Source organism: Synchytrium microbalum (genome assembly GCF_006535985.1).
Source record: "Synchytrium microbalum strain JEL517 chromosome Unknown SmJEL517_scf0018, whole genome shotgun sequence".
NCBI lineage: Eukaryota > Fungi > Chytridiomycota > Chytridiomycetes > Synchytriales > Synchytriaceae > Synchytrium > Synchytrium microbalum.
In genome coordinates, this window is record NW_022158367.1 from 25,413 (window position 1) to 48,512 (window position 23,100).

Below are 23,100 nucleotides of genomic sequence, written 5' to 3' on the forward strand. Positions count from 1 at the left end.
ATCCTTTTTTGTATTCTCAAAAACTGGACGTGTGAATGTATATATACAAAGAAGTAAGTGTATAAAGAGGATATCTGTCTCACGGGGGTTACGTAGATCAAGGTAGATCGTTTGCCGGTGATACTTTGGCAGTAGCGGGTGCAGGACAACACATACTCTCTATGCAGTCTTCCTCGCAACGTAATAAGCATGTTTGTTCGACAAGAGTATTCTACAAGAGAAGAGAAAATGCAGGTGGAGTGTGAGGACTTGCCGTAATTAATCAGTAATGATACGTTCCAGTACAAGTCGACCAAGGAGGCTGATCAACAAAAGTCCACATATCAAAGAGTTTTCAACCAAACATACCTTGTCGACGATATCGATGAGGTCCATGTGTGGAGGTTCAGATCCAGGACTACTTCGTCCCTCACTGACACTTTTACCCTTGGAATAAAAGAACTCTGGCTGAACCGTGGTAGAGTGGATACCATATTCGTGTAAGAGTTGCTTTACTCTAGATGCTATGGCCATATAATCTGGTGGTATAGATCCATAAGCAGTTGTGAAGGGAGCCTGTACAATGACATGTACTGAAGCAATGGCTTTTGTATCTGAGAGCTGCCATACGTGCAGCTCGTGCACATCTATAATCTATTGAAGTTGGACAAAGTGCTGTCAGTAGATGCGACAAGCCACAAGTCAACGATGACTAGATGCAAATGAAGGTAACTCGACATGACACAAACGGCATCGATAAGGTACTTACTCCTTCTAATTTTAGTATGCGAGTCCTCAATACTTCTATAGGCACAGAGTGCGGTACACCCTGCAACAGTATGAAGGCAGCACTTCGAACCAGAGGTATAGTTGATGAGCAGATGGCGATGGTGATGACTATAGATATAGCTGGATCTGCATAATACTTCCAATCACCATCGGCAAAGATGATGATGAGTGCAGATATTATGACGCCAATCGATGCCATAGCATCACCCAACACGTGTAAAAAGACTCCTTGCATATTCAAGTGTCCTCCTCCATGAGCCTTCTTTTCATCGTGATCGTGGTCGTGATGTTTGTGGCCATCGTGAGAGTGATTGTGATTAGCATGATCATTATCACAGTGAGAATGCTCGTGTTCGTGGTCTGGACTATGTGAGTGCTGATGTTCAGCATGATCGTGGTCGTGGTCATCATGATTGTGGACATGTGTATCTTTAGAAGCTCGACCATTTATGGCTGAGGTCTTGTTTGAGAATGATGGAGACTTTTGTGCGTTATGAGGAAGTGCAGGAGACATTTTCAAGATAGTTTCAGTTCTAAATCCAGCACCAGGTTCTGGATGAGGGTTTGCATCTGCGAGGTCTCGATGACTGAGTATTTCAGCAGCATTTATGATATCAGCTCTAGCTTGAGCCGGGTATAGTGATAAGCTAGATAGTGGACCATCTTGGGTATTCAGATAACTGGAGCGACGACTATGGGTTACTATGGGAGCATTTGCTTCTTCCTCATCTTCGAGATGATCGTCAACGTGATTATGATTATGACTGTCGCCATGCGAGTGCGAATGTCCATGAGCATGTTCTACATTACATATGAATATTGGTAAGTAGATGTCACAAAAAACGCATCCGGTCACATTACCATGGAAGAGTAGCAGTCCAACCAAATTCATTCCCAGACCAGCTGAGCCCACAATTAATACTAATATCGGCCTCTCAACACCTGTTTGGAACAAACAGATGTCAATAAATGTTTTGACACGTCACTTAGGACAAGTTTGGCATAATCTCAACTTACGGACAGGCTGTGCGAATCGTTGCAGAGCTTCTATGACGATGGTAAAGCACAGTGCCAATAAAAAGACTCCGTTTACCAGCGCACCCAATACTTCAGCTCTCTGCCATCCATAAGAGAACTTTGGTCCTCGAGTAGTTCGAGCGGCGAGCTAGAATGATTGAATTGAGCTGGTGGTTCCATCTGTAAGGTATTGAGAATTACCTTGATGGCGTAGTATGCGATAATCAAGGACAAGACATCCGACAACTGGAGTCAAGTTGATGTGTGAGTGATTGCGAGCCAGAATGAATGAATAAGAAGTGATAGGAATAATTGGTGTGATACCAGGTATCGTATCGTATCGTATGGATGGCTATTGGACTTACCATGTGGAAGGCATCAGCGACTAGAGCAATACTCCCCGCTACATATGCCGACACTAGTTCGAGCAGAAAGAAGCCTCCAGAAAGAAACATCATCAGTATAAGAGTGGTCTCCCGGGACAGCTTGATGCATGCTACCATTTGGATCTGGTGAATGCCACTGGCTGTCTTATAATCAAACCGTCGGTTTGGCGTGTTAATCAAGGTTTGTTGATTGGTTTCTGCTTCCGGGGTTTTGAGCGAGCTCCCAAATTAGAACACGAAGGATGCTCTTGATTGTATCAAATTGTATCGCCAAACCGGCGCGTTTTCGAGTTACTCCTCGTCGTCTTTTTATATGTTATGTCAGTCAGTCTTCATGCAAAATTATTCACACACATACAATTTCTCATACTAAATCAACACATATCATATTCAAGTTCGTGAATTAGTTGGCTGTGTGATATCTCGGAACTTGATGCGTCCTCCATGTTGGTTACCAACCTCGGAAATCGTATTCGATGACATCCCCTTGTCTAAGAAAGAAGGCAAAAGTCAGATGTCTTCAAACGCGCTACTATTGATCAAAGACTCAAAAACTTACGTCGTATCACCGTTGGCACGGACTGCCTCCTGCCTGCGGGCACTTGCACCTGCGCAGTGCCTTTGGGGGCTGGCGCCTTGCCAATATTGGCGTCGACGTTCACGATGAATTCCTTTGTATTCACTATTCAGAAGAATCAACTTTCAAGCTCAGAGTCGAAATCTTTCCCAAAGTACCACCTACCTCCTAACGACAGATCCAACATTGTATCATTTTCCAGCAACGCCAAACTCAACGCTTCAGCCCCCTCATCCCCGATCTCATTACCAGCCAAGTCTAGCTTGACCAAGGACTTGTTCTCCTTTAATAGTGCTGCAAATGCTAGAGCACCCTCATTACCAATCGTATTGTACTTCAAGTCCAAGATGGTGAGGTGTGGCGGCAGATTCTTGGCCAGACACACCGCTCCAACAACTTTGATATGGTTTGAGCGCAATGCCAGAGATATTAAAGATTCACAGCTTTTGAGAGCCGATGCAAGCTTTTCAATGCCAGAATCAGACATTCGGTTTGCCGACAGGTCGAGATATTTCAGTGTTCGATTCTTTGATATAATTCTGGTAACGTAATAAGCTCCAGTCATCCCAATATTGTTGTGGCTCAAATCCAACGACATTAACGTCGTATTGGCCTCCAGCCCCAGGGCAATCACTTCCATGCCTGCATATCCTATTTTATTTCCTACAAGGAACATATGGGATTGGCTAAAAGACTCCAAATTCTGTGATGACGATTTTCACGTACTGTGTAAATCAAGAGATACTAGTTTGGTATCATTCTTCAGCTGTTGTCCCACAGCAGCAGCTCCGTCATCATCAATATTGTTGTTGCCGAAATTGACAGAAAAGACCGAATCTCCACTCTTCATCTCCTGCAACAGCTTTGCAAATTCGTATCCCCCTACAGCCCCTGATAGCCCGTCTTTTGCAAAGAAATGGGAAGTAATCAGATCGGGGAAACTTTATATATACATTTTGTTTCAGCTACATACTGGATAGAGGGACCTTAACTTGACCCGGAATAGGTTCTATGAAATAGATACACATGAGAACAAACTGGTGACGGCATTGTCAGGGAACATTACCTGGAAAAGTCCACTCATCAGACTTGGAACCTTGAGTCAACAAGAATCGTATCCTCCCTTTATGAGCTTGGAAGATATGCACTGCAGTCTTGGGTGTCACTTTGTCGTTACGTTTCATATGCAGCCGTGACAATGTGGTGTTTGCCCGCATAGCTGCGCTCAACTGCATTGCACCCCGGTCTGAAAAATCGTTGGCACTAACGTCTAGTAACTCCAACGACGTGTTTTTCTGTATGCTTGCTGCAATACCACTGATAGAATCATCATCGAATCCATTCTCGGTAATGTAGAGACGTTTGACGGTTTTGTTGGTGGTTATGAATCTGGAGAGAGCTTGGACATTCTTTGGATTTGAATGCAGGTTGAGAGCGTTCAAGGCCAATTCTACTATCCCGGTAAACAGCCCTGAAACCACTTGTAGAATCGCTTCAAGTCTATCAAAAGCCATTCAAGAGTTACCAACCGATTGCTCAAACACTCACGATATCTATGTAAACGATTTTTAACACTCACGAAATTTTATCAAAGGCTATGCCACGAAGAGCAAGCTCCTCCAAATCAAAAGCAGAGATGCAATTGGCCAAATCAGATTCAGTGCAGACAACGTGTGAGACTCTACGGAAAATAGAATGGAATTTAGTTTTGGCGAAGGACGAACACACAAACCAACAAAAAAGTAATCTTGGGAAAATGGTCATCTTACTCTAATCTTCTGACAGGTACAGCTCCCAATGACTCTCGAAGAGTTTCCACGTCAAGCTTAAAGTCTTGCGCATTTGCAGGTTGTTTTGGTGGAATTATTTTTAAGGTTGATCCATCAAAGGAGCAGAGATGCTTCAGACTGAGATTTTCCAATAGCGAGTCTGTTGACGGTGGTATTATATCTTCAACTTGATGGAGTAAGGACTGCTGGATGGCAAATAGTTCGGAAGTTGCCGCAACCTCCGATTTGCTGTACGAGTAATCGGTGGTTTCCGATCGTGCATCATCGCTCTCGGATAGGTCAGGTTCTACGTCTGACATGAAGGTCTCTTCTTGGTGATGTTTGGTGAGCGAACGCCTATCGACCCCAAGAAAAAACATGGAAAGGTTTACGTGATACGAAGACCTTGTCACGTTTCTGAAGCATCCCTTTTAACTTTGCTAGTTTGATGAGGCGTATCAAAGGTCTTAGGTCAATCGTGTTGCTGCGGTCCGTGCCTGAATGAATTGCACCGTGCTGGTACTGTAGTGTTAGGATGCTTTAACGGTTTTGAGGATTGAGCGCCAATTGATGCCCCGTCTTTGTCACGAGAGAGTATAGGTTGAATAACTACGTCCCGAAATTCCGAAATAGCATCTGCGCTCTTACTGGTGTCCTTTCTGAAGTTGTAAGTTTGCCGCTCCCAAGTTAACTGTGTCGTTAGAAGTTAACTAGAAACTTATATTCAAAGCTAGCGAAGGAAGATTTCCCCTACGAAGATCTCATTTAATAGCCAAAAATATTGCTGCTGCTGGTGAACATTACATTATATGTGAGGTTGTAATAATTCAGCTCATCATATGTTGATCCAGGTTTGCAAACCAATTCACTCAAAAGACGACTGGAACAGTATTTCTTTTCGTATCCGTCACGTAGTTAGTATCCATCACCACGCTGCTCTACCACTGGATCAATGGAGAACTGGGCAGTCACATATATGGCAGACTCCGAACATCAAACCATGCACAGATGTCAAGAAGGAGGAGGGGCAGCGCAGAGCAGAGCATGAATGCATACGTAACGAATATATCAGGGTCATTCCTATTGAAATCTATTAAACCTCCGCACTCTCTTCAAGCACATCGGCAACTCGAGTCAAGTTGCAGTTGCCATTCAATCAGCTTTTGGTACGCCCCACTTGCTCAAGATCTACGACATCAACATTTTGAACTCTCAAATTTTGAAATGCTCATGCTTACATGGCTTGAAGCATCAGACGTATAAAAGCTAATATTAAATGTGGATATTAAAATACCTTTCAAGAGGACCATCATATTGTTTGGATTACGAACTGCTCTTATAGATCAATAGCAACGGACTGCTGGAAATGCTTGATTGTTTTGGTTTCGGGATTTGTTCATCAATGATGCCTTCTGTGAGAAGCCAGATTGAGCTATACATGCCTGCTGACCCTTTCACTGGGCTCATTTGGGCAACTCCGAGGAGGAGTAACATCGATCCACTGAGTGTATTTGTTTCCACCCGATTATATTTGGGTGACCCAACAGCACCATAATGCTGACGAAGTAAACTTGTAAACGCGTGGAGTGCATCTTATCGACTATAAAAATCGCCCCCATTCTCGCTCTCTCTCGGAATCGGCACATCCTGGCGCTTGCCGTACATCTCTCGTAAAAACCATGAAAACACGATTTTGGGTATATACTCATAATGGAGACTATAGTACTGTGGGTCAAGCATACGAAGGAGGTCCTAACAGTGTCTTTGTTCAAGTTGAAGCCATGAGGGCAGATCTGATGAAGATGCCACCGAATAATATTTCGGTGTTGGGATGCTCTTTGCTCATGAATTTATGTACTTCATACAAATAACTATACATGAACATATTTATTCCAGTGATGCAACTCCATAATCCGAGATTTCCTCCAATATAGCATCAATCAACGCACGATCCGATCCCTTCAATTCCACACTAACTACACCTGATGTAGCAGAGGCTCCTGGTTTTGCTGGCTTTGGACGACCTTTAATGAGCCCAGCGACATAGCTATTATGAGCTCGTCCAAGGATGGAGACTCCAGCTCCTACTATTTCCACTACAGAGAGCCTCAGATATGCTGCTAAAGATGTAGCTGTACTTGGGAATTTAGCGAGATCGGGAATGGCGAATTGAGTGGATGCGGTGTATGGGAATAAGTTAGAGTCGGCGAGCAGCGATGTAAATAGTTCCGAGGTGACTTTTTCCATCGGTATGAAGTTAATTGTTGCTGGAATTACCAAGCTGAAGCTAACACGTTGCATCGAATTCTATTGACAAGAAAGATGTTGTGAGCATTGCAGATACTTGAGAATGTTTAAACTCAACGTAAAGGTCGGCTTACTCCAATCTTGTAAACTACACCAGAGTCGATTGCTATTGGAGCACATGATTTTGATTCACCCTCCATCAATCCCGTCAAATCTAAATCCAGATACGTTTCGTATCGACTAGTGACAAACCCATCAATCTTGATGGTCGGATTACCAGACTCTGCAGTGGCATTGGGCGGATCATTAAAGTGGAATTCTACTTCTGATAGTAAACCTGGTGACGTATTCAGGAGACCTAGAGTTACACGTATCGGTATCTTGCCAGGCTCTGAAGTTGTAGTGGTAGTCCAGTCGACGTTTACCGTGAGGTTGGTGTCGCTTGCAACCACCCTGGCGAGTGGTCTATCTCTCCTCTCAACTGCGGGTGTTACATCCAATGGAGCAGCGACTGGCGACGACAGGGCTTCGTATCCAGATAATGGACGTGTTGAACTGCTAGCAGGTGGCGGTGGAGAAGCAATCGCAGCTATTCTCTTCTTCTTTTTGGGTTTAGTGCCATTGCCTTTACCATCATCCTGCTTGCCTGCAGTCTTTTTCTTTTTCTTTACTTGATCCGTTTCTATATTACTACTCTCTTTTGACTTTTTGGATTTCATTGCCGTAGTAATGGGGGTCTGTTCTACGGGTACTTCAGGCTCAGGAGCAAATAAATCAATCTCATGCACTCTCCATTCCGGATCCTGTTGGCGTCTTCTTTGAAGTTCAGCAGCTGATGCATCATCATCTTCCCTATCTGCAGCACCATCTGGCATATCTGATGCTCTATTGATATTATAACTCTTCTTCGGGACTGCAGGTCCAACAGGAAAAAGCTCTTTGGCTGTTGACTTCTTCGACTTTTTGGTCTTTTTCGGTTTGCTGCTACTACTATTTGACTGTGGTAAGGAATCTAGATTAAGTTTGACTATGGGTATTGAATCTATGTCTAGATCATCTCGAAGCAATGTTGGAGAAGACTGCGATGAGCCAGGTATGTAAAACGGATCTCGTTTTCGCAACTCGTCTCGTTCTCGTCGTCTCTATAGGGTTCATATCAGAGGCGTTAAATGTAGTAAAAAACATGCAAGCGATTTCACAAATTGTCAAACATACCGTCTCGATGGTCTCATCATCTTCAATGAGCTCTTGATATCCCTTCTTGGACGCCGGATCCAACAATGAATAAACATCTGGCTCATCTTTTTCCTCGAACACAGGCTCTGCTGGTGGTGCATGAATCCATTTATCCAGATCCAGGCCTTCTGGAATTGGCACTCGCTTTTGAGCCTTGGGATTTACAGGCTTGAAGTCACCAAGGAAGAGTTGTGGTAGCTCTGATATAATGGGCGGAAGCTCATCTGACGTGATCTGATGGGCTACCAACGACAAGATGGTGTGATTGGTACATGCCTAAAGACAATCAGGTATTATTGTTACACAGATTTCCTGTGGTTTTTTTTGCGTATGAATGGGACTCAACAACGTCATACCCGCTCTTGAACTTCAAGGTCTATACTCGTGGTAAACAGTGCCAAGCCTTCCAGTGTCATGTTGGTAATGGCCTTGAGCTCGTCTATTGGAGCTTCCTTGGTTGATGGCATATTGATCCAATACGAGAAAATCTTCATAGCATTGTGTATATATACAGATTGAATAACGACTGGCAGCCTCTTCACAGCTGGCAAAAGCATATGTCGCAGTACTGCAGTGGGCTGCGACAAGTACCGACAATTCTCTCCACAAATCCAAGCCAAAGCGTACAATACGTCAATATTATTCAGCTCGTTCTCAATGGTGGCTAGTATATCTGACTCTAGCAAAAGACTATTAGCTACACTGACTGCATGTTCAGAGACTTCAGTGACTCGAACGACTACATCCAACATTTGCTGTCCAATTAGTTGTCCGACTCTGACGTTTGAAGCCTGGATTAATTGAGCCAGAGTGTCTATATACCATTCAAAGTTTGTAATGTCTGCATAAGTATCACGGGAGCAGATTGCAATGATACGATTGACAACTTCTTGTCGGTAAGACAATTCTGCTGGGCCCAGTCCAAGTGAGACAGACTGTGTTGGCTGGTCTTCTGCTTGCGTAGGCAGCACATGAGTCATGAGCTTTCGCACCACATCGACAAGATTCTCTTGCGAGACCTATGTGCATAGGTTCATTTTAGTTGAACCAACTTTCACGAAAAGTACACCAATTCAGTCATACCATTCCCGAGACCAAATCTAGTGCTCTCATTCTAATGCTTATATCTCCGTCGTCCAGACACCGAATAACAATATCACGATGATCTGCCACAGCAGCCGGCCGAATCGGCAATAATTTCGACAGGGCGTATAATCCCAAATATTTTACTAACAACAAAAAGATGTTAGAGAGAAATAATATACCGACCCCATATACGTATTTGATTACGTTCTTACAATTCTGATCTGGATCCTCTATAAACAACTTAAGTTTCGTCACACATAGATGGGTCAAGGCAAGATCTGTTCTCTCTACTTCAGGATCATCGGATGGTGGAGATATCATACCGCCTGTTATAATTGTAAGAATGCACTCGTACAATAGAGACATTGCTGGTGTGCTTTGAATTAAATTGGTGATAGGAGGAATCAGCTTTTTCACTAGCCGTGGTTCAATGGGAGCTAAAGCGGCAAACTAGATCAAGGATAATGTTAGAAGCACATTGATAAAAGATGAAGGTTGGAAGTGAATGTCCAAACCAGTTTTATGATCTTGATGAGCATCCAGTTGTTTGAAGAATTGGTCAACAATCCATACAATTGAGGAGCCAGCGGCAAATAGTTCTTTGGATTCTTTCGTGCAAGCTCACAAATCACACCCACGACAGCTGATACCACCGCTAAAGAAAATTACGGCAATAAGTGACGTGTTTTGTCTTGTATGCTTCGAACAACGATTTTTCACATACAAGGATCGGCATCGTCTAGTTTTTCCTTCAATCTCGGAAATGCCATACGTAGAGCTTCCGGATATTTCAGAAAGACCTTGTACAAGACAAGAATTGCTCGTTTTCGAAGGTATGGTCGTGAATGCGTTAACATGACAATCAAGTCTTGCGTCAGATCACGTCCTAAATCAGGAGTGACAATCATGGCCAATCCACCCAATGCGACAGCTGTTTCTAAGTGATTGTTTGACGACAAGTCCTAGTTGCCAATCTCAGATTAGCCTTTGCCAAATGTTACACCCTTCCAAACAACCAAACAACCTTCTTGATGAGATTTGTACATAGCATAAGGACATCCGTATCTTGCTTGAAGGAATAAGCAGCAGCAGAATAACCAATTCTCTTGTATGGTAGCTTTGGCGAGGACATGACTTCGATAATATGGAAGGAAGCCCAACTCATGTCGTATCCCATCATATGTAACTAATTTTTGAAAATGGTTTGCAAGTATTAACATAAATAATGATAGCAGGAAAGTAGATCTCGGCATGCTTACATAGCTCAGTTTAGAAATAGCCATTGCCTTGATGTCTGGGTCATTTTTACGCACTTCTTGGCGTATCTCGTCCAGACACAGGGCCACATATTTGTCCTCATTCTTCTTATTGGCACGTAATCCTCTAATCAGGTCAGTCAATGTCTAAAAGGTCGAATTCCAGAGTTGTGAGATTCGACTTTGTTGAAGCTCATTACGTCGACAGAACGCCGAGAATCAAGCAGCCAAAGGTAAATCGAAATTCTTTACCTTTTCAAACATGCTTCCATGCAAAAGGAGTCACTGGGCTAATGTTTGAGTTTTTTGCTGTCCTATTTGCTGGAAGTCGGGACGCAATGGTTTTATACGTGTTTGCGGACAGCAGCCATTTCTATTTTTTCAATAGGCAAATCATGTGCAAATTGAACCGGCGCTAAATCGTCCATCTAAGATGGAGCACTCGCGTCATTCGTCATTCATCGCGTTCAGCACTCACTTCACCAAACATAACCAGAACCACATCTACACTCTTTTCCTGTCGATTCTCACTCAAATTTAACGGTCCTTTCAAGCTCTGACTCGTAGCATCTGATGGGAAATGTTTATTTTATTGAAATTGCGTTTTTTGTTTTCAATCTACACCTCGACTGAATGTAATTCTGCAGAGGGTGAAGAGCTGGCACTCTTCTTCTTTTTCTTTATAGGCTGTGCCTCCCCGCCAATAAATTTCAGTAATTCGTCGACTGGGAGATGGCCTCTTGAGGCTCCATTTTCTGCCGCCACTGACTTGACTAGCTTCTGTTTCTTTTCTTGTCTCTTTTTAGATTCCTGTTCCTTCTTGGCCTGTATGACATGGTTGATTGACGTTGTAAGCATTCAGTGTCTCACATGAAACAAACTGTTTTTAATCAACTTACATCATCAACAGCCTTCTCAGTAATGGTTCTCAGCAATGCTGCAGATTCCTGCGTTCGAGGATCGTTCAAACCAAGCTTCTCCTTGTAAAAGTTGAAGGCAGCTCGTTCAGATGCCAATGCTTTGCGATAGTCACTCATCAAGAAGTACGATTTCGTCAATGACTGATATGATACTGCTGTCAATATAGTATCACGGCCAAGTAAGACTTCATTTGTTGCTGCTGCTCTTTCAAAGAATAGATTCGATAATGGGTAGTCCTTGAGTTTTTGAAGCATAGTAGCAATATTGGCCTAGATTTTTTCGAAGAGGGAAAAACTCGATTTAAACGGCTTGGCGGATGTCGTTGATGAAACCGAGTTTACTTACATCAGCTGAGGCATCCTCAGGATGTTTATCACCTCCAGTCAACATCTCCCAATACTGAAGAGCCCAACGCATATACTTGAGACCAGCATGCAGATTGTTGAGCGAGTACTCAAAGTATCCCAAATTCATCTGTTGAGGGGAAAAACGTTACAGATGTTACATCAAATGTAAAACACATCAGTATTTCACACATGCATCTCGACCATACACAAACTTACATATTGTTGCAAGGTATCAGGATCATCAACACCCAAAGTCCGTTCCAAAACAATGACACCCTTCCTCTGCAACTCACGAGCGGTATCATAATTCTTGTTGCTGAAGTGTATCATTGCCAATTGAGCCAACGCACGACCCGTCTCAGGGTGCACAGGTCCATATACTTGTTCAGCGATAGTGACAGCCTCCGTGATGAGTTCTATACCAAAATCTTTTTGGCCTTTCGACAAGGCCATTTTACCATGCTCTGCGGCTTCTTCGGCCATACCAGATCGGGGCTCCGGCGCTTTAATGATCGGATACAGGTTTATGATGTCGGATGGTTTAAAGGATACAGCTTGTTGAGAGAGACCATAATCTCGAGCTTCGATTTGAATACCAACTTTGATACATATAGATCGTAGCAGTCGTAGACGACGGGACTTCCACCATGATGGTGCAAGCGTGTATCGGAATCGAGACAGGACTTCTCGTTGTATACGTTCGTGTAGTAAAGCTGGTGTTAACGCAGCAAACGGTGGTGGTGCGTCGGAATTTGGCAGGAACTAGTGGTGTGTTTATGAGCAACGAAGTTTGCATATGACACGACCCGTCATTTTCGAAAGGGGAAAAAAAGAAACATAGTTCAAGTTATTATCACTTACAGAGGAGTGCAGAGATTCAACTGGTGCAGTAACAGTAACACCGTCATCAGAAAACAGACAATTCAAAAAGTGACTGACACAATAAGACCAGAGATAGCTTGGCGTATCCTTTAGATAGTCTCGTACGACCTTCTTAGCACCTCGAGCCATCATTTCCTGTATACATAACTCCAAGGTATACTTGATACCATAATTTGGAAGCTTCGTTTCAAAGAATTCGGCAAGATATCCTAAATATCTCATATTGATGCCTCTGGCATGCATCTTTTTGGTCAATGCTTCTCCATCAACAGGGTGAGTTGAAGGGTTATTGATTACATCGACGATCTAATTGCTTATCGAGTGAGACTGTCTGTGCTTTGTTTTGCCTCAAGGCAAAGCTCTGAATTGAAACTTACGAAACCAGGTATCATTTGGTCAGTGATATATTTGGAAGCTTGACGGACGATTTCGTTTTCAGCCTCAATGATCTCTTCTGTAGCATTACGCTTGACTGGAGTGAATGCGTCAGGATTCATTCTCAAGTCAAAGTGGAGCTCAGAAAGATTATTGGGATCTAAATTCAGAGTTTTGTGTTGATTTACTTTGGTTTTTTAGCAACGACCTCCAACACATTATAGAAATGTTACCTGATGAATCATTTGTTCCATTTTGTTCAGTCTTAGCAACACCATTCTCATCTGAGGTCGAGACACCGTTTGCGTTTGCTTTTGATGAATCGACACCATTTTGGACAGCATGCCCATTTCCAATGGCTTCAACTTGACCATTTTCTACAGCATTGCTCTTTTCTGTCTTTTCTGCAGCAAATTCTGCCTCAAGCTAATACACGATTCATATGAAGATTTGCGTTAGTTCAGACGTGAGCAAACAGAACACCAAAAAACCCCGTCAACAGAAGCCATCCACAATCAACTCACTTGAGGTCGATTGGCCAACAAGAACTCTCTAACTTTAAACTCCATAAAGTTTTCAATAAGCTCATGACGTAAAAACACCATCTTATGGGGATACGGGTTTTCAGCAGCTTCCTTCTCCACTTTCTCCATGAATTCGCAATCCACTGGAGTCAATCGATACAAGTCCAGCAAGTACATACGCCCATCATTACCCAAAATTCCTTTAGTATCCACTGAAGTCCACAACGAGTGCGACTTGCCATCACCGTCTTCAACGACATGTTCGACCAGATGCAAATCTGTAGCAACTCGTTCACACAATTCATGGAATTTTGGATCGCTAGCAATCTCCTTCCCAGAATCGACTGCACCATACGTGACTGCATTCTGCTGCTGCTGACTTTTACGTAGCAGACCTGGTATGATTGTTTGAGCAAGGATCCGACGACCGGCATAGTCAATCAGTGCAGTTCCTAATGTATAACACCCTTCGATTTCTCTCGAGTTCAATACACGGACACCATCAATGTCTTTTGATATAGTGACATGGGCAGCTTCTGAGCCTCCAAAACTTTCGAGTCTACCATCAGCATCTGCACCAGCAGAGAAGAATATGTTTTCGTGGATGAATATTTGATGGGATTCAGGCTCCTGAGGATTGATTGGCTGTAGAGCCTTCTTGGCAATAGCTAAGGCGCCTTTGATAGCAGCATCAACGAATTCAGCATGTAGTTTGGCGGATGTAGCGTCTCTTATTATACGCTCCTGTTTATAAGAACAGTGGCGATTGTCAGTCTTAATTAAAGGAATGACCGGTTTTTTTGCTTGCAAAACTTGCCTGTGGTGTAGAATGCGGCAATTCCCGACTACTTTGAATATCTTCATTCCAATCACGAGCCCCCCACAGCTCCATCGCATCAGTAGCTGACATATACACATCTAGAGTCCTAGCTGAATCAGCAGAGTGCGGTCGAGACTTTACACACCATGGATGAGAGACAACGTTGGAGGCTACCAACATGATTTCGAATGGATGACGTTTGGCAGTGGATTCTTGCAATATAGCAAAATGCGATGAAAACAATGGAGATGCGAATGATAACATGCCAGGAAGTGTATGCGAGTGATGCGATTTCGGTGATGCTGGAGCTGGATTGAAAGCTGTATCGGTTGAGCTGTTTATATAAAAACCGGATGCTGAGCAAGTTATGTGCAATCGTTCGTTTTCTAGCGAGGTTGCTACTAGGTATGTCAAGTCGCCCATCATGCGACGGGAATGCGGTGGTGGATTCCAGGGTGATATATCGATGGATTTCAGACATGGTATAGTTGGTGTATGGACGCCATCTGGCACAGCATGTTCCAGAGAGGATGTTGGTATATCATCGAATTCATAGTCATGAAAAGGATGTTTGATCGATGGATTGGCTGTATCGCCAGCGTTTGCAGCGCGAGAAGGAGATGGTGCGTTATTCCCATTCTTTTTCTTGCCATTGCTCTTTTTAGGTGTCTTTGTCTCCATTATAGTTGCTATATCGGCATTCTCGCCAGATATGGCAGTCAAGTAGGAGATTCCAGCATCAACACCATATTGAGGGAGTATATTGTGAAAGTTACTTAGCACCTCTCGAAACCTAGTTACGTGTATTCGAACGTCTCTGTCGGAATATGGATCTAGATGATGACGAAAGTGAGTAATTTGATTCCAGTATGCTTCGATTTAAATGTTGCTTCTTGTTGGTCAAAGAACACAAAACCGACGCATCACCTTCCACCATATGAAGCTCATCGCCAGCATTGAATTCCTTGCACTCTGCGAGTTCAGACAGTTCAGAGAGCTTGTTATTGTTGCTGTCTCGTAGCGAGAAGCATGTGTGAAAGTTCGATTCAGGCGACTCTAACAGAAACTGTCGTATGTCTTGGACGGTGACATGGAGAGAACACTAATCAGAGAGATATGAATGAGAAAGGAACGGAATGAAGATGACCACATGTGCATACGGGGATTTCTAGTTTGTTTTTGCCACCCGGGAGCACGATTTTTAACATGAAAGGTGTCTCAACTAGCCGAAATTTGATGTGATGACTTAGTTCCAAGCGTCAAACAAAGAAAAGTTGGAATCAAGTGCGATGGATACCTTCAGGAACTTGCGTCTCCTCTACATTCTCAACGAGGTCAACAGGAGCTTCTGTCGTCGATACCATTTTCTACCGAAGAAAAAGGTCAAAGCTATAGATTCGAATCGTTCACGATACTGGAACGAAGGTTCCGATCCCAAGACCTAGATTAGCTTATGCAAACTATGCAAATTAACTGGGTTGTTTCAGTCTCGCTTGACTCGCCAAAAGTCGGAGTCGAAAATAAAAAGTCACAAAAAATTTATATTGATACGTCGCAACAAGAGATGCCCACAAACATCGATGCAATATTTGTATAAGAGAGCCGTGTTGTCGTAATACTCGTAGCTGGTGTCAAACCACTTCCGATCAAACGAACGGAAATGTGCATGTTGACGATGAATTGTGTGAATATCACCAACAAGTCAAGTTGTTGCGGAGCAGATATAACAGAGTAGCATTAGCTGCTGAATACATACACGATCGTTTGACATTGTTGTGGTTAGCAACTGTCGGTTGGTCGAGAAGCTTTCGAGGTTGTAAGATCCGGTTCAGTTGAAAGGCTAAAGGTCCATACAGAAGTCAATACAACTCGTTGTAAGCTGCGGCACGCACTAGCAGCCCTCGATCGTATCTCACACCTAGTCGCAGATCTCGTTAGGAGGTAATTATTCCCTTTGTCGTGATTGACGTGTTCGTGGCTTGCTTACAAAAGCTGGCAAATCTCATCATTCATTTGCATTCATTCCGCAGACACAAACGACAACAAAGGCAACATACTAGACACCATGGTTGGAAGAGTAGTATGTGTAACTGGTGTTGCCGGCTTCATTGGCTCGCATACGGCAGAAGCATTGCTGAAAGATGGAGATGTGGTCGTTGGCCTGGACGACATCAACGATTACTACAGTGTAGAGCAGAAACTCGAGAACTTGAGAATCCTCTCGCATCTAGGAGGTGATCGCTTCAAGTTCTACCGCCAGGACATTGCTGATTCTGAGGCTATTCGAACTATCTTCGCATCTTGTCAAGCTGACGGACATTCAATCACACACGTATGTCATCTGGCTGCCAGAGCTGGTGTACGTCCTTCGATACAGTAAGTAAACAATCCATATCCATCCTTTATCAACTGATCCAACCGCTGCAAACCTCAAAGTGCTTGCATCTCAAAACTCGAAAACTGATCGCGGAGTATCTGCTCACTATTAGATCGCCTGAGCTCTACGTATCCACAAACGTAAACGGAACGGTATCCATGCTGGAAGCATCCAGACGCTATAATGTCAAGAACTTTGTCTATGCTTCCTCATCCAGTGTCTATGGGCTAAACGCAAAGATCCCATTTGCAGAAGATGACAACACAGGTAGTTATATATGATGTTATATGATAGCGTTACAAACCAGGTGGTTAATATGCTCCCCCAACAGACTCTCCTGTATCACCATATGCAGCTACGAAAAAAGCGACGGAATTGCTCGCCTCCACATACGCTCATCTATATCAACTGCCTGTTACTGGTTTACGGTTCTTTACTGTCTTTGGTATATTAAGACTTGATTAATTTCAAACATTTACAGGTGAAAATTGATTAGGCTTTTTATTTTTTATTTTTAGGCCCAAGAGGGCGACCCGATATGGCTCCTTATATGTTTGTGGATCGTATCGCCAACGGAATATCAATTAATAAGGTAGGAGCTTGCTTCCGTTCGCTATATGAATAGTGGAATTGTCCTCGTGGGGAATGAAAAATTGACAAGTCCAACGTTGTCCCCTCAACAGTTTGGAGACGGAACCTCGTCAAGAGACTACACTTATATAGATGATATAGTTGCTGGCATACTATCCGCTCTCGATACTCCGCGCCGATGTGAAATCTACAATCTAGGAAATCACCAAACAGTCACTTTGAATGAATTCATACATATAGTAGAAAAGCTAGTCGACAGGAAAGCCATTATAAATCAGTTGCCTAATCAACCTGGAGACGTGCCAATCACATATGCAGACCTGACCAAATCGTCTCGAGATCTTGGATATAAGCCAACACACACTTTTGAGCGTGGAATGACCAAGTTTGTTAAATGGTATGTCCAAGCAACTGCATCCTGTCACCATTCGCTTCATGTGAGAGCTTTCTTGAGACATAACCCGTGGCTCAAAACTTTTCGAATGTTTAGGTACAACGAATACAGGCAACAACAGATGGATGCCGCATCGTCATTGCTACTTCTACCACCATCTTTGGCAGATTGTGAATCTGAAGATTCATCTGGTTTGGACTCGTCCGATGTATCTGGCTTGGAATCAGAAACCGAAACGGCCATGAATGTTGAAGTATAAAACATAGTCTAGATTCTAGGTTAGAGGCTGCAAAAAGTGCAGAACATGGGACTATGGCTGGTATCATAGGAAGGGGAGAAAATACTGTTCTTTTGGGAGCTATTATCAAAGTTTATTATATTAGCGTCAATCTATATCATACCGTCAATTTTTCTTCTTCATTCTGCCACAATTTAATCAACCATTCGCCTCTTGGGACTTTTTGAATACTGAAAAAACACGCACCTCTTTTGTACAATAGAATTTCCCGTATCTTTTTGTAGTCTGTACATCATACCATAGAATAGAAAAAAACAAGGCTGTCTGCACAAAAATCTCGTTCAAGGTTGTATTTACAATTTCCCGTGTGTATTTCAATTAAAGATGCTTGAATCAATAGTATGCGACAGTGTACAAGATGTTGGATCCAGTCTCTGTTTGAAACCTTTCCAGTATTTGCTCGATTTCACTATTCAGGTCTTGAGCTTGCTCAATCTATCAGTTCAACAAGAAAAGGACAGGATGAATGATACGATGGACGAGTAGAGCTTCACAAAACCAATCCATTGTACCTGAGATGCAATCTGCGATATCAGCTGCCCACCTATAGCAGCTTCTTCATGATTATCTCGAATTTCAACATTAATTACGTGAACAGGTTGGTTTGTTCGGTTTCCTCGATCCAGAATGTCTAAGCAAAGAATATGTGGTAAGCAGATGACAAAAACACCCACCCGTATAGTCTCAACCAATACCTTCAACAACAGCATCAAAGCACCTCTCTTCACACGTTATTATAACATCAAAAAAGTCATTGTTTTCTTGAAATCTCTCTGGTGCAGTCTTGACTCTTCTATTCCGATCTAGCATGTTTAGGAGTCCGTTTTGTGTATATCTAGAAAACAGCAAAGTATCAAGACAGGCAGTATTTTCTGACGCGATGTAGTAGGAACACGTACAGTGTCTTGTCCTTCGACTCTAGATCTCTGTATATGGATTCGTATGGGGTTCCAAATGGATAGACGTTTGGTTTGTCTATGGCAGGACCGGGTAGGCGCACAGCTGTTCCAGTTCCGAATGATCGTACCACCAGGCCAGCGTTTCTAGGTAGTGCATGTGTGAGGTAAGGCCACTGAAAACGTGGAGCTCTGTGACTTGTATGAGTTTTCGGTCCGACGCCTGCATCAATACAAGCACAGCCCTCAGCAAAATCATTTGAGCTTGAATTTGAGATCATCGACGCCAAACGATCAAAGTCGAACAATCAGCTGGCATATGGTATGGTTGCCCAGATTCGAGATATTTTGAAAGCTCGCCACAGCTTTGAGCTGGCAAACAGCAACCAAAATACTACGACAAGCATGGAAAACATAGTAGTTCCCTTTTCTTCCACCATCACTTACTTCAAGACAGAATGAGCTTCCATGCTTCGATTCATATTACTGGCACAAATAACTGCCCACTTGACACGAGTGTTATTAGACGTCTGCTGTACTTGCATCGGTGCTTGCGGCGCTCCACTGAATGTAGACGACATGGCTCTCTTTCTTTGCTGCAAATACTTGAAGTTTTTTGAGGTTTAGCGATGACAGGTGGCCTAAGGACGTGACTCTTTTATGATTGTAATCAAGAATAAATCTCTGATACGCGTATTAATGCCATCCAAATACTTTATTTATATGTCAACCGCGTCAAACTGTTCGAAATCGCCATCGGATTCTCCACATTTTCCAACATTCAATAAGATTTAGTATTGGTGATTGAAGCAGACGAAATGTCAGTCAAGATCATCAACAACGATGCCGAATTCAAGGCTGAACTCGCAAAAGATTCAAAGAAGCTGGTGTGTGTTTTTCGATTGTAATTTGTCTCTTGATTTGATTTCAAAACATCAATGTCGAGACATCTGTGAAGACCAATGTAGCAACGTCAATTCAAACCATTATATTAACTAACGCTTCCAAATATTTATGTTATGTAGATTGTCGTTGATTTCAGCGCGGAGTGGTGTAAGTAAACCAGATCAAAACACCGTTGCGCGTACCTACTCGCTGATGTCAATGACCGCGATCTAGCGTTGACTGCGTCGCATCTAACTCAAATTTACATGTTTATAGGCGGTCCATGCAAGCAAATCGAACCATTCTTCAACGAACTCGCCACCAAATACCGACATGTATCGTTTCTAAGGACTGATGTCGATGCAAATCAGACAACTGCTCAAGCTTGTGGTGTCACTGCAATGTAGGCATCATCAATAACGATGTTCTGCTCATCAATATCTTGTTTTGCACTTGATCAAGTGCAGCTGTCGCTCTCCAAGCTTACTATGCTAATCTTACTATGCTGGACACATAGGCCAACTTTCCAATTCTATAAAGGAAATGCAAAAGTCGGAGAACTTAAAGGCGCTAATCCTGGTGGGCTAGAAGCGTTGGTCAAGGTGAGCGATATAAAAACCATTAGATCATCTGGCATATCGATCTGACTCTCTGGCATCTTACATTAATCTAGCAACATCAAGGACCTGTTGAGGAGGGTACAGTTGTGTCGGGAGCAGGTGGATCATATTCAGAGATCACTGAATTCATCACGTAGGGCGAATATCATCGTGTTTAACAGAGCTCCTTGACCAGCTCACATTACCTTTCTTTTGTTTCCAGGATGAACCAAGTGGAATGCTTGAACGAAAAGGAAGGAACTTCCGTCAAGAACATCTTCAAAGCTGACACTACATTCCTTGAATCAGATGTAGACGAACAATTACTTATGTCAATCTCATTCAATCAATCTGTGAAACTACACTCAATCAAAATATTAGGTCCTGCTGGTGAGAAATCGACTCTTGCATCAGTCACAACTTCGGCGTCAATTTTTGGGTTGCTAGAAACATATTTTTAACTCTCGTCGTATAGCCAATGGCCCCAAAACAATCAAAACATATGTCAATAGGCCAAGTACTCTGGGCTTCGATGAAGCTGATGGTATAGCAGAAACTGAGACATTGAGTGTCTCCAAAAAGGATTTGGAAGGTGGTGTTATTCCTCTCAAGTTTGTTCGATACCAATCTGTCCACAACATCAATGTAAGCAGCTATTCGATCTATGTAGTTGAAGATTTGACGTTGGAATTCCAGACTGAGCATTGGCATGAACCACTTGGCCAATTTTTTCCTCATTTTTTTAGATCTTTATTGTCGACAATCAAGACGGTGAGGAAACGACTAGAGTTGATCAGGTAAGCCACTGAGATGATAAATCTTCTTCAGTGCAGAGTTTTCGTATCTATCCTTCGTTTCCTCCACGTCCAGGTCATTTTCTATGGCGTCCCCGGCATGGCCACCAACATGAAGGATCTGAAGAAAGCACACGATCATGACCATTAAAACTTGAATTGATTTATACTTGTACAGTTGATGAGCTTCTTGATCTTGATATATAAACATGTGAAGGGAAAAAATAGACATTGTGCAAAAATTGAAGATACAAACGACCGAAGTTTGCTTAATCTGATTCGCTCTCGGCATCAACATCAACCATTGGCAAACACTATGATGAAGAGAATGATTTAGTTTCGTGTCATGATGCAGAATTTGTGCTGAGATTAAGAGCTTGCCAGATATTCGACAAAGCACGTGTCGGTTTCTGAAGTTGGTATTAGGAACTAGAAGGAAAAAAAACCAATATTAAGCTGATGAAACGTTGTGCTTGACTGCTGCGCAATCTGCTCAATTTACCTGCATATGGAGCAATCCAATCTGGTTAATCTTCAATGCGGTTTTTGTAGAGGAGGCCAATGCTTTGAATGACGGTTCTAGCATCTGATACTTGTACCTATTTCGACAACAAAAATTCAGAAAAGAGCAACACTCAACATATAACTCGGTGCCAGTTTCAAACGAAAAAACCACTCACTTGAACAACTGCGTAGCATCGGACTGAAATGCTTCAATCACATCCGAGGTTTTAGGATAGTCCATTTGAGTTTCACCCGGTGCGCTCATTGCCGATATTCGAAAGTATGGAGCATCAGGGGATATGAGGAGGGATACATACTCAGCAGTCCTGTCAGTCTCATGAAAGCTATTCTTGAGCCATTCGGACTATGGAAAGTGATTGGGCAATAAAGTGAGTGTGTTTCATGTCTGCTTGGAGGAGGACAAAAAAGACATTCCACAAAACGTGATCATTGCATAAAGCACTACATACCGCTACAATGACTTTACTAACCAGGGGTTGATTTCTAAACTCTTGATCCATTTCAAGGTTGCTTTCAGCGTCGGATGTAGGTAGACGACAGACAGTCAAGACACCTCCATCTTCAAGCCTAATGTGATCAGAGGGAGAGAGTTATTCTACGACACTGATCAATAAAATACAAATGAGGCAAGAAAAACCACAGAGTAACATGTCGATACGTCGATACGCAACAGCAATTGGTCTCGATTGTCAATACCTCGCCATTCTTTCAACAGCACACTTACATGAGCGTCAACTCCTCCCTAGACCTCTTGAACGACATTCTCAACGACGTAACATTATTCTCCTTGACTCTATTCCCATACAGTGCATTCCCGCCGCCACTGCCAGCACCAACACCAGTAGTACTTCCATCCTTGTTTGTGGCGAATGGGACGAGCGACGAGCCTCCAAATATAGTGAGACATTCAATCATGTCTTCCAAGTCGAGGGCAAAGATGGTTCTTGTTTCGTCCTGATCTGGAGTGTAGTGGTATTCATCGAATAAGCGAGATTTTAGATATGCGTGGGCTTGAGCACAATGAGCTTCTTCGGTTGTGAATTTTAGGCCTTGATCGTTGATTTCGCAGATTGTTTTCTAAGTGAGTGTGATGTGTGGATGTTAGCTACAGCGCTCGAGACTCTCAATAGAGTGATGAAGTACAGCATCATCAGATATGAATATTAATCAAGATAAAATGATCAAGAAGTCACGATCATACGTTTTTGAATGAGATTGCCTTGAGCAGAGTTACGACAGATCTAACATTCTCGACCTTGGCCAGCAAGATGTTATCATCATCAGCAGGATTCGCAGCCATGATGTTATATACCACAAAACCGAACTATCATTGGTAAAGCTCACTGGCTTGTCGTTCTCAAGGCTTAAGCTTCGGCAGTCACTTAGACACCACAGGACAGGATGGGGGACAACCAGGCAACGTAGTAGAACATAAGCACTCAATTTACTCATTGTACGCGTAGAAACACGAGAAAATCGACTTCTATCTAGCCCTCCATCTCCTTTTGTCCACACGATGACCTGGAGCTA

General features: G+C 42.9%; 7 protein-coding genes across 7 annotated transcripts; 2 read left to right on the plus strand and 5 right to left on the minus strand.

The window, feature by feature from the left end:
- Positions 1-97: 97 nt before the first annotated feature.
- SmJEL517_g03403 (uncharacterized protein) lies at positions 98-4,837 on the minus strand (the record flags this gene model as incomplete). Its single annotated transcript, XM_031169331.1, has 15 exons — positions 98-211; positions 349-633; positions 749-1,569; positions 1,630-1,710; positions 1,786-1,933; positions 1,987-2,031; positions 2,151-2,203; positions 2,627-2,662; positions 2,731-2,853; positions 2,914-3,411; positions 3,475-3,651; positions 3,722-3,757; positions 3,815-4,248; positions 4,328-4,429; positions 4,518-4,837. 15 exons carry the CDS (start codon positions 4,835-4,837, stop codon positions 98-100), a joined length of 3,273 nt encoding a protein of 1,090 aa, XP_031024643.1.
- A 1,567-nt stretch (positions 4,838-6,404) lies between these two features.
- On the minus strand, positions 6,405-10,606 carry SmJEL517_g03404 (uncharacterized protein; the record flags this gene model as incomplete). Its single annotated transcript, XM_031169332.1, has 11 exons — positions 6,405-6,824; positions 6,899-7,906; positions 7,980-8,276; positions 8,357-9,019; positions 9,084-9,229; positions 9,299-9,536; positions 9,602-9,741; positions 9,811-10,048; positions 10,111-10,272; positions 10,346-10,489; positions 10,595-10,606. The coding sequence occupies 11 exons, from the start codon at positions 10,604-10,606 to the stop codon at positions 6,405-6,407; spliced, it is 3,468 nt and encodes a 1,155-aa protein (XP_031024648.1).
- Positions 10,607-10,960: 354 nt separating this feature from the next.
- Positions 10,961-15,575, minus strand: SmJEL517_g03405 (uncharacterized protein; the record flags this gene model as incomplete). Its single annotated transcript, XM_031169333.1, has 12 exons — positions 10,961-11,167; positions 11,242-11,532; positions 11,609-11,737; positions 11,827-12,372; positions 12,472-12,798; positions 12,870-13,027; positions 13,101-13,293; positions 13,392-14,135; positions 14,308-15,044; positions 15,139-15,313; positions 15,372-15,433; positions 15,509-15,575. 12 exons carry the CDS (start codon positions 15,573-15,575, stop codon positions 10,961-10,963), a joined length of 3,636 nt encoding a protein of 1,211 aa, XP_031024649.1.
- Positions 15,576-16,276: 701 nt separating this feature from the next.
- Positions 16,277-17,832, plus strand: SmJEL517_g03406 (uncharacterized protein; the record flags this gene model as incomplete). Its single annotated transcript, XM_031169334.1, has 6 exons — positions 16,277-16,587; positions 16,701-16,855; positions 16,920-17,033; positions 17,107-17,180; positions 17,272-17,576; positions 17,670-17,832. 6 exons carry the CDS (start codon positions 16,277-16,279, stop codon positions 17,830-17,832), a joined length of 1,122 nt encoding a protein of 373 aa, XP_031024646.1.
- A 372-nt stretch (positions 17,833-18,204) lies between these two features.
- Positions 18,205-19,348, minus strand: SmJEL517_g03407 (uncharacterized protein; the record flags this gene model as incomplete). The annotated part of the gene is made up of 5 exons (XM_031169335.1): positions 18,205-18,306; positions 18,384-18,502; positions 18,567-18,706; positions 18,771-18,914; positions 19,215-19,348. 5 exons carry the CDS (start codon positions 19,346-19,348, stop codon positions 18,205-18,207), a joined length of 639 nt encoding a protein of 212 aa, XP_031024647.1.
- A 237-nt stretch (positions 19,349-19,585) lies between these two features.
- Positions 19,586-21,196, plus strand: SmJEL517_g03408 (uncharacterized protein; the record flags this gene model as incomplete). Its single annotated transcript, XM_031169336.1, has 9 exons — positions 19,586-19,654; positions 19,793-19,820; positions 19,929-20,055; positions 20,170-20,254; positions 20,326-20,405; positions 20,475-20,641; positions 20,727-20,896; positions 20,998-21,048; positions 21,122-21,196. The coding sequence occupies 9 exons, from the start codon at positions 19,586-19,588 to the stop codon at positions 21,194-21,196; spliced, it is 852 nt and encodes a 283-aa protein (XP_031024640.1).
- Positions 21,197-21,414: 218 nt separating this feature from the next.
- Positions 21,415-22,870, minus strand: SmJEL517_g03409 (uncharacterized protein; the record flags this gene model as incomplete). Its single annotated transcript, XM_031169337.1, has 6 exons — positions 21,415-21,474; positions 21,548-21,644; positions 21,726-21,913; positions 22,020-22,137; positions 22,295-22,647; positions 22,772-22,870. 6 exons carry the CDS (start codon positions 22,868-22,870, stop codon positions 21,415-21,417), a joined length of 915 nt encoding a protein of 304 aa, XP_031024641.1.
- Positions 22,871-23,100: the final 230 nt, after the last annotated feature.